The sequence below is a fragment of the Drosophila ficusphila genome, unplaced genomic scaffold, assembly GCF_018152265.1.
Source record: "Drosophila ficusphila isolate 14025-0441.05 unplaced genomic scaffold, ASM1815226v1 contig_414, whole genome shotgun sequence".
NCBI lineage: Eukaryota > Metazoa > Arthropoda > Insecta > Diptera > Drosophilidae > Drosophila > Drosophila ficusphila.
The window spans coordinates 18548048-18557267 of record NW_025064328.1 but is presented as its reverse complement, the minus strand read 5'-3'; the positions used below and the strand labels follow the sequence as shown (position 1 = coordinate 18557267).

Genomic DNA, 9220 nt, shown 5'->3' with positions numbered 1-9220 from the left:
TGGTCGCCCGATCGCTGACGAAGAACCCTCGGCTGCGGCTCTCTCTGCACTGCGCAAAATATCGCTGTAAACTTGAATCAAAAGTTGATTTTAAGTTTTATTTTTTAACCAAAAATGTTAAAGTGCACAACAAAAGAATTATATACGTTATAAGAATTAAGTACGTTATATAAATAACGTACTTTTAATATTATTTTTAATGCTATGTTATACTAATATTTGCTTATATATTTTTTTATAAATACATATAAAAACAAATACAAACGAAATAAAAAAATTTAGATAATTTAAGAAAATTGCTTTTTATATTAAGAAAAATATTGATGATTACTCAGGTCATTATATTTTCAAATTAATCACCTTTTTTCAGCGTGTAAAATCAAATGAGTGCGGATTGCTTTATTTTGCATTGTTTTTGGGGAAACTGACAGCCGGCCGGCTTTCTGAAATAAAGGTCCACGCCCAATCCCCATCTTCCATTCGCAATCCTCATCCTCGACTAGGCAACCAAAATTTCTATCGTTTTTGCCACATTTAGAGAGTCGATCTTGCCGCTGATATCATATTTTAGAGAACATCATGCCCACTTTGGCAAAAACAAAACAGGATGACCAACTACGGTCAACGGTACTACATCACTAACTGGAACGACTTAGAATCATTAAACATCATAACTAACTAGATCGACGTAAAGGCATTACACATAAGTATAGTGATTTGTAAAAACAGATTAACATATAACTTATAAATAATAAATTATCATACAAGGAACAAATTTATTTCATATAAAAAACATTTTTTAATCGACATTTTTATTTATTGTTTTTGTTTATATTTAGAAAATATTTTAGTTTCAAACAGCACGATTACTTAATAAAACTATATAGATTAAACGTAAAAGGACACCTTCCTGTAGCTTTAATTTTCCAACGCGCACTTTGAGCATGGCCTGAGTGGTTCAATGCATACAAGCTGGACTGTAAAACCAGAAATCTTCTAATGTGGCAGGCAGATGTTGTTGCCGCAGCTGCCGAGAAATCTGAGAGTGTTCTTCGCAGAAAGAGGGAAGCCGACGTCGAAACCAACCCGGGTCTGGGCCTTCGCCTGTGCGTGAGCTCTTTGCAATTGGCGGCAGATAAACCGGGCTGTCCGAGGTCCCGATCGGTTGCCCTTTTTGGGAGCAGCTTTGAAGGACGTGTTCATGGGACGCTATGGCAAACAACTCAATTTTAATTAAACGTTGCGCTCCGAGAAATAAATTAAGCATGCTGCCCGTGTTGGCTGCGCAATATCTGGACAACCTTGGGTCGCGTCTCGGGCAACAGTGATAAGTGCATAGCCGTTGCGTGACTCGACCCAGAAGACCGGGCGGCTGGATAACAGGTTCCCACTTGGGCTGACTGGCTGGCTTTATCAACCGGCACAAAGAGTCTGATTCTAGTATTGTGCTAACGCTTAATTGTGTGCCACAACAAGTATTTTCATTCAACCGAACCACAATCGTTGTACTTAAATGCATTTGCAGAGCGATTTTACTGGCTACTTAAGGAACGCTTGCAGGCGGTTCTGCTGCGATTTGTTGGCGTCTTTAAACGCGTTCGATTTTAGCTGGGCTGCTAGTTGAAGCAGTGCATTTTGCTTCTGGGTCTTGGACTGCGTTTTGGCAGGGGCGGGCGCCAGCTGAGTTGGCTTCTTCTTTTTCTTCTTCGACGTCTGACTTGGGCTTTGGGAAGCTATTCCAACTGGTTGGGAGGCTTTTTTGGCAGGCTGCTGTTTCTGCTCGATTGTTTTTTGCTTCGACGGAATTTTCAGACCTGCATTGATATCTTTATTCGGCGCCTGGGACTTTTTCTTTTTCGCCTTCTTTTTGCCTTGCTCCGGTGCAGCATGTTGCATGGTTGCTATTGTTTCCTCCTTGGCTTTGAGCTTGAAGCGTTTTTGGTTCTTTAACAGCGGCAGCATTGTCTTGTGCTGGCAAACGTCGCAATCCACAGCCTGGGAGAGGAATTTGCAGGAATATGATATTTATTGCTCAGTCAAATATTTTGTAACTATTTTATTCTTCACAACTAAAAGTGAGGATCGACAAACTTTTAAAACCTAATTTATTCTCGTTAAAATTAAATTTGTAATATAGTAGCGGATGCATTAAGACTGGTGGTGTTACTATAAATTGCATTTTAAAATATTATTGATGATTTGATTTTAATTTGATTATTATTGATGATTTGATTATAATAACCTTAAAAACTAAACTTTTTTGGCACTTATTCTGTAACCACAAAACAAAATATAAAAACAAAACTTTTAAATATCTCTATAAAAATATTCTATTATCTTTTGACTACAAAAGGCACTATGCCTTTTACTGTCTTTACTTTCCGACACTCACCATTTGGCTGGCCATGCGTTTCTTTATCCACTTGGCCCTTTTCCTGGCCCCACTGGTCATCTCACCTTTGGACTGCTTCGCCTTCACAGTTTCCAGCTGAGCAACAAGTCTTTGGTTTTTGGCATTTTGCCTTAGCTTTTGTGGCTTGAGTTGGAGTTGGTAGCGACCATCGGTCCACTGGTTGCCGCAGCGGGAGCACATGCGTGCATATCCGAAGCTGTCCTCTGGCAATTGGACATTGTGGCGAGCTAGCTTTCGACAAGTGGTTCTGGAGTAATACAAGATAAACAGTATAGTGTGGGTGTTTTAGGAATTGAAAATGAAACTTACATGTAGTACGACTTAAGGACCCGCTCCGTGTGAGATTGGTCGGATAATTTGGAAGCGCAGTTCCACAGCAAATCAACTGTTTTTTGGTCGCTCATGGCTAAAAATTAAAATTCAATTATTAAAAGCAAATATATGAATGGATTAACGGGTAAAAAAATACAAAGAAAATTCCAGATTGTTAAATTTATAATTAAAATATTCTTCAAATTATAAATCTTTTTTCGTTCAAATAAAATGTAATTTCTTATTCTTAATAAGTACAAGATTTAACGCTAAATTTCTAGTCAAAATAGACAACACTGATGGCGCAACGTGGGAGGACAACAATATAACAGTCAAAATACACGAAATCTGATGGAAAATTTTGCATTTACAACTTACCAATAGTTTATTGATAACTTAAAATAGATATCCTTCACGAAAAGAGATGGATTTTTAATAAAATAATAACTATATCAAATCTATTTGCTAAACACTTTAAATATTATGCTAACAGCTGCTTTTCCAAACAATCGATAAAATTCCGATAGTCAAAATTTAATCAGCATACCGGAGTTGCCACCCTGCTGCCACATGTAAAATACAATACGCGGTTGGATTGGTTTGCTCAGTTATCGAAGCGAGCGCATTTAAAAAGTTTAAAAGAAGTTGATATATATTTAAACTTACATATATGTAAATGATCACACTGCAGATGGCTTAAGTCAACTGGTACAGTTAGAGCCCATGTGGAAAATAATTTTGATTTAAAATAATGCACTATTACTAAGAAAAGCAAACTGTGAGCAACCAAGTGATATTTTTCAGAGCTTATTTTCACTCATGTAAATCGCATGAAGTTTTTTTTCGCCTACAGCTTAACAGCAACATTAATATCTTAAATAAGTATGGTGTTATTTGTTTATTAAAGTTTTAGCAGTAGTAATAACGTATATTATTGGATCAGCAGAGTAAGAAAATGTGTGCAAGTGGAAGCAGGCCATTAATTATAAGATTACTTCTGTGAGCCACGGACTGTTATCGATGTTAGTCAATTCCTGGAAGCATCGATAGCATCGCTTAAACATCGATTTTAATCTCCAACCGCCGAAAAAACGAAGCGACGCATAGTTTCGAATTCAAACGGACGCGCAGAACGCAAGTAGTAAATAACAAACATCTGTCGAAAAACGCCGACGTGGAGTGCTGAGCAGTACAGTAAATTCAGTAATCGAGTGTGCGCAATTAGAATTAGCATTTGCATTTGAGGCCGCAGCAACAATGGACCCGTTTACTCAGGTAGGAAGGCTGTTCGCACACAGCGAAGCCCTTTGTCTGGTTGTGCATTGGTATTGGTAATTGCATCCGCGATTTTTCACTGCAATTTTCCGTTTTGCAGCACATGCTCGAGAAGGCGGAACAGCGCAGTCGCGCCCTCGGCATTAGCAACGCAAGCAAATTTCCTACACCCTTTCCAGAGGGCAGCGTTCCCAATTCCACGTCCGCCTCTTCTGCCGGGGATGCAAGGGTCCTTGCGCCGAGGAGCCACTCGCCAGGAGTTCAAAGTACGGGCAGTGGAAGCGGCAAGGTCGTTGTACTCGACAAGGCAACGCTGGAGGCGTCACCAACCAAGCCGCTTCGGCACTACGCGGCGGTCAATAAGGAGAACATGGAGATGGGCATCGAGATAAACATAACCACGGACAAACCAATTGGGGTAAGTTCCCGCCTTTCCTTGGAAGTTCCACCGCCCTCTGAGGTTTGCTCATTTGCAACTGTCCTCCTTCAGGTGCAAGTTGAAATCCAAGAACAGGAAGTGACCGATGATGATGACGAGGAAGCAGGGGCCAAGAATCCTCTTTTGGAAGCAGGGCCTGTCAATCAGCCGCTAGCCAGGCTCAGAGACACCTCGCGCAGCAGACTGCAGCGGATGGGCGCCCTATACTCGAACACGGATGACCTCTCCTCGCCTATCCACCGCACTGAAGGACAATTTCATGTGACAACGGGAGATGAAGAGGATAGCGGCAACCGCAGCAGGCAGCCCAAGCAGAGGTTGGGAAAACTGGCAGCTTTGGCAGACACCATCAATCAATGGGAGGATGACACGTCGCACCACGAAGTGCACCGACCTCTTGAAGCGCCGCCGCCAAAACCGCATTTATCCAGCCGCCGGGCGGAGAAGGCCCCGGCTCCACAGCCCCCGAAGAAGGACGAAGTGGACGACGCTTCCAGGACCAAGCAACTTAAATGGGATCCCAAGGTACTGAGCTCTCTGGAGGCCCAAGGTTTTCAGCGCCGCGAATCGTCGACCATTAAACACACCTATGATTATGCCAAACAGGGAGAGGCTCCGCCAGTTGGCAAACAGGAAGCGACAGCGCCAGTTACAAAGCCTCCAGTGCCGGAAAAATCGACAACGGTTAGCCAGGTGGCCAAGAACTTTGGAGCTTCTGGTTCTGCGCCCAAGCCAACATCAGCAGCACCTGTGGTTAGTGTAAAGTCTGGCTTGGTTTCTGGTCGTGCTGCGATCTTTGAAAGCAAAGGAGCTGGTGGGCAGATGCAAGGCAATCTTCGAAACCAGAAGGATCCATGCGAGTTGTCACTGAAGGAGCGCATGAAACTGTTCGAGACGGGCAATAACAAAGCTATGTTGCCGATGGCACCAATAGGATCCGCTCCCAGTATTAACCAGATTCGGGCAGAGGAAGTAAAACGTGAGTATAGCGGCCCTTCAATCTTGTTTTTTTTACTTTAAAATCTGATTTTATATGCACTAATAGAGCATTTGGTGGCAGTTCACCCGGTGACAGCTGCTGCTGCTACTACTATAGTTGTGGCAACCAAACCGAAGCCTGAGAACAAACTGCGCGACAAGGTGGCCGCTTTGGTAGCCAATGCCCAGTCAAATGCAGAAACCCGCATCAAGGACATTGATCGTCAAAGACAGGAGGACATGCAGATTATATCAAATCGCTTCAACAAACAAAAGGAACTGTTTGACGTCCAACCAGCTCTCAGTTCAGTGCCAGCTTCAGCTCCTGCTCGTGCTCCAGCGCCAGTTCCCAGCAAAGTTGTGCGACCCATGCCGCCGCCTCCACCACCCCCTATCGCTGGGCTCTCGCCAGCATTGGCCAGCAGCAAAAGAAGATCACGTAAGAATCAAATAATGTTGGTTTTTTAGGGCTTCACGCTGATACTTCCGCATTTTCAGCTGGTGATGCGCCCACCGCCGACGAGGACTCCAAGCGGGCTCGTAAATCAAATTCCGACCGCTTATATCCCGCCCTCCCCGACCTCGACTCCAGCGGTGACAACTGCTGTGCCGCCGAAACAGCCTCCGCCACGGATGATAGCCACCAACTGGACGAGGAGGAGACCGAAAGGTGCGCTGACAAATGCTACTCCTGCTTGCTATTTCTGCTTTGCATCGAGTAGACTGACTCTAAGACTGATAGCCCTAAGACGCATAGCTTTAGTCCCCTTCCCCTAGACAAGACCAATAATAAAATCTCTTTCTTAACTAACCGCTGATCTTTGATTCGTGCAGTTGCATGGATGAGTCGGAGGACCAGTCTCAGACTGAGGACAGCAGCGCCGGCATGTGCAACGGCAGCCTGGGCCGCGAGATAATGAGCGCGGTGCAGCGTAACGAGGCGGAGATGCAGCAGCAGCCCGGTAAAAAGGTAAGTACAGGTAGAAAATTGAAAACTCAGCGGGCGGTCACAATTAACACCTTTTTATCGTTTTAGACTGTGCGCTATGCGGAAAAGGACTTGTACTACAATCACGAGGGCCAAGACGACAGTTCGATGAACTCATCGCAAGTCTCTGCCGGCATCGACGACTATTTGGATGAGGCGCTTGCCGACGACTACGTCAGCACCCAGGATGATGAGAGCGACAGCGGTGATGAGCACAATTCCAGTCGGCTATCTTTGGGGGTAAGTGTTAAAACCATGGTTTTTTGTAAATTGAAAGTAATCGCTTTTTACTTTTACAGAGTAAGGGAACCACTGCCTCCAACAGCTTTTCCTTTCGCAAGAATCCACCCTCAACCTGCACGCCTATAGAGGAGCACCATGAGATGATGGACTTGCAGACGCCGCTTCCAAGCGGTGTGCAACCGGTCAAGTCTGAATTAAGCGTAAACCAAGACAAGGACAACTTAGTCACCCTGGTTCACACGGTCAGCTTTTATCGGCGTCAGCAAAGTGCCAACGTAAGTGAACTAACACTATAAGACACTATAAAACAAAACTTACCGAATTTTTGTTACTTTTAGAGCTCCAATTCGACACCCGTGCGCAAAATCTGTCGCGAGCAGCAGGTAATGCGATCAGCCCTTGCTGCCGATTGTCATGCGAAACACAGATTGGAGTATGATTCACCTCAGCAGGGGGAAAACGGAGGAGCAGTAACTGCCTGCCTTGATGAACAGACCGATGAGGACGATGACGAGATGCAAAATGCAAGGGAATCAAACGAAGCCTCGCTGGCTCAGGACAAAATCAAAAAGTTGCTGAGCGAGGTGTGCAAGCAGCAGCAGGTTATTGGACAAGCCAGTCAAGCTCTGAACCTTTGCGCGGCGACGGTCGAGTTTTCCGGCTCCACAGAGTCCGTGGAGGGAGAACGATATCTTCTACTGGCGAGTGAGTCTCTGAAATATCTTTCTTGTTGCTTTTTTTTTTGTACATAAAGTTGCATTCCAACCCTAATTAAAAGTTCTGAATGGAACTGAGACTGATAAACCCGTAAAATTCCCGGAATAAAATTTGGCTGACGCTTTTTCTCCTTGCAGCCCATCGCCGCCAGGCGTGTTTGGACGAGGTTCAGCGACTAAGAGTCGAGAACAGCATTCGCCCCGTGGGTGCACCAAAAGAAAAGGGCCTGCTGACGGTCAAGGACATAACCATTCCCTTGCGCCAGGAGTACGTGCGTAAAATGGCCTCTGGCAACATCAATGGTCATCACCTCGTGTGTTTACTGAAGTATAATGAGCACGTGCTGGCCACCAAGACTGTGCCCACGATGCCTGGCTTGTTGTCTGTCAAGTTTCCCGATGTTCTGCAGCTGAACAATGTTTATGCCGATTTCAGGGTGAGCTTAAAGGCACTTATTTAAAAAACAACTTTATCTAATGGGAGACCATTTGTTTTCAGATCACTCTGGAAATATATGGCATGCTAGCTCAACGTGACCAGTTGCCCCATGAGCTGAAGTACCACATTAATTTGAACAAGAAAGGCGGCGTTAAAACGCCGAAGAAAAAGGGCGGTGAAAATCGCCTGGTTATGCCGCCGGTTCAGAGCCCGGCGGGACCGCAGGTAGTAAGGACACCGCAACTGGTGCAATACGGCTTTGCCATCTTTTCTCTGCGTGAGATCCAACGCACTACATGGACACTGACCCAGGTGCTGGGCGTCAGCCCACTGGAGGGTGTGGTTCATATGAAGGTTAATTGTGAACTATCCGTGAGCGTGGAGTACAAGGGGTTCTTAACCATGTTTGAGGACATCTCTGGCTTTGGCGCCTGGCATCGCCGGTGGTGCTATCTGAATGGGTCGGTAATCAACTACTGGAAATATCCGGACGATGAGAAGCGCAAAACCCCCATGGGCAGTATCGATCTGAACGCCTGCAGCTCGCAAAAGGTGACCACTGCACCCCGAGACATCTGCGCTCGCCTGAACACCATGCTGCTGGAGTGCGAACGACCGGCGCTGGAGACGGACCAAGAGTCACTTATAATCGTGCCCAACGGACGAACCACCACAGTGCGGCATCTGCTCTCCGCCGACACAAAGGAGGAGCGCGAGGAGTGGTGCGCCTACTTGAACAAGGCACTCACATTGCTCCGCGCCTGGGGAACCACCCACTGACCCGCTGACCCACTACTGCAATCCTGTCAGCAGCAAGGACACTGACACTGACACCAAACGGGCGGGTTGTTAAAAGTTTTCTCTTTTTAAGTTTAACTACTTTGCTATTTTAATCGCGTTCGCGTTTGACTTCATTTGTTTTATGTTTCCGATTCAAATTATTCGTATTCGTATTCCGTATTCGAAAAAGGACACTTTCGTGTTCGTATTATATCGACAAAGTATTGCTTGAATACCTTATATGTATGTACATTGCATTTAGGATGTCTCGCTAAATATATAATATGTATAAGTCCCAGTAAGAGGCTGCCGCCATTTGTTCACTGAATAGTTTATAGTTTATTGAATACTTTTATACACGTACACATTTACATTCACATATATCGTTTGCAAGAACTCGTGGCTATGAAGAAATGGCTACGTGGTTTCCGCGTGTTAACTATCTTTGTATCTCTGACCATTCGAATCTAACAACAAGTGAGAGTTAAAGCTGCGTGTTATCACGACGCCGGCTGTTCTAGTGCCAAACTCTGCTCCGGCATCAGGTTGCTCGTAATCCGCTTCGTTTGAACGCGGCACGCGTGGTTTTCTGTACTGTGTAGGTGGTTCATGTCAGGTAGTTTAGTGTGTATGTTTC

General features: G+C 44.9%; 2 protein-coding genes across 3 annotated transcripts; one reads left to right on the top strand and one right to left on the bottom strand.

The window, feature by feature from the left end:
- Positions 1–358: 358 nt before the first annotated feature.
- On the bottom strand, positions 359–3230 carry LOC108093766. The gene is made up of 4 exons (XM_017194035.2): positions 3104–3230; positions 2723–2819; positions 2393–2660; positions 359–1995 (listed from the first exon to the last, which is right to left on the bottom strand). Exons 2-4 carry the CDS (start codon positions 2815–2817, stop codon positions 1540–1542), a joined length of 819 nt encoding a protein of 272 aa, XP_017049524.1. The 5' UTR covers positions 2818–2819; positions 3104–3230; the 3' UTR covers positions 359–1539.
- Positions 3231–3789: 559 nt separating this feature from the next.
- LOC108093622 (anillin) lies at positions 3790–8885 on the top strand. 2 transcript variants are annotated; one of them, XM_017193760.2, is made up of 12 exons: positions 3790–4000; positions 4101–4418; positions 4491–4964; positions 5046–5418; positions 5485–5856; positions 5916–6087; positions 6252–6387; positions 6454–6645; positions 6705–6923; positions 6987–7353; positions 7503–7801; positions 7864–8885. In XM_017193760.2, exons 1-12 carry the CDS (start codon positions 3983–3985, stop codon positions 8581–8583), a joined length of 3660 nt encoding a protein of 1219 aa, XP_017049249.1. In that variant the 5' UTR covers positions 3790–3982; the 3' UTR covers positions 8584–8885. The 2 variants fall into 2 exon arrangements, with proteins under 2 accessions (XP_017049249.1, XP_017049248.1); XM_017193759.2 differs by having other exon boundaries at positions 4491–5418.
- Positions 8886–9220: the final 335 nt, after the last annotated feature.

Coding starts and splice junctions, on each gene's coding strand:
- LOC108093766 (XM_017194035.2), bottom strand. CDS start 2,817: ATGAGCGACCAAAAAACAGTTGATTTGCTGTGGAACTGCGCTTCCAAA. Junction 2,661..2,722: donor GTCCTTAAGTCGTACTACAT/GTAAGTTTCATT, acceptor GTATTACTCCAG/AACCACTTGTCGAAAGCTAG. Junction 1,996..2,392: donor AACGCATGGCCAGCCAAATG/GTGAGTGTCGGA, acceptor TTCCTCTCCCAG/GCTGTGGATTGCGACGTTTG.
- LOC108093622 (XM_017193759.2), top strand. Junction 4,419..4,490: donor CCACGGACAAACCAATTGGG/GTAAGTTCCCGC, acceptor GTCCTCCTTCAG/GTGCAAGTTGAAATCCAAGA. Junction 5,419..5,484: donor TCGGGCAGAGGAAGTAAAAC/GTGAGTATAGCG, acceptor ATGCACTAATAG/AGCATTTGGTGGCAGTTCAC.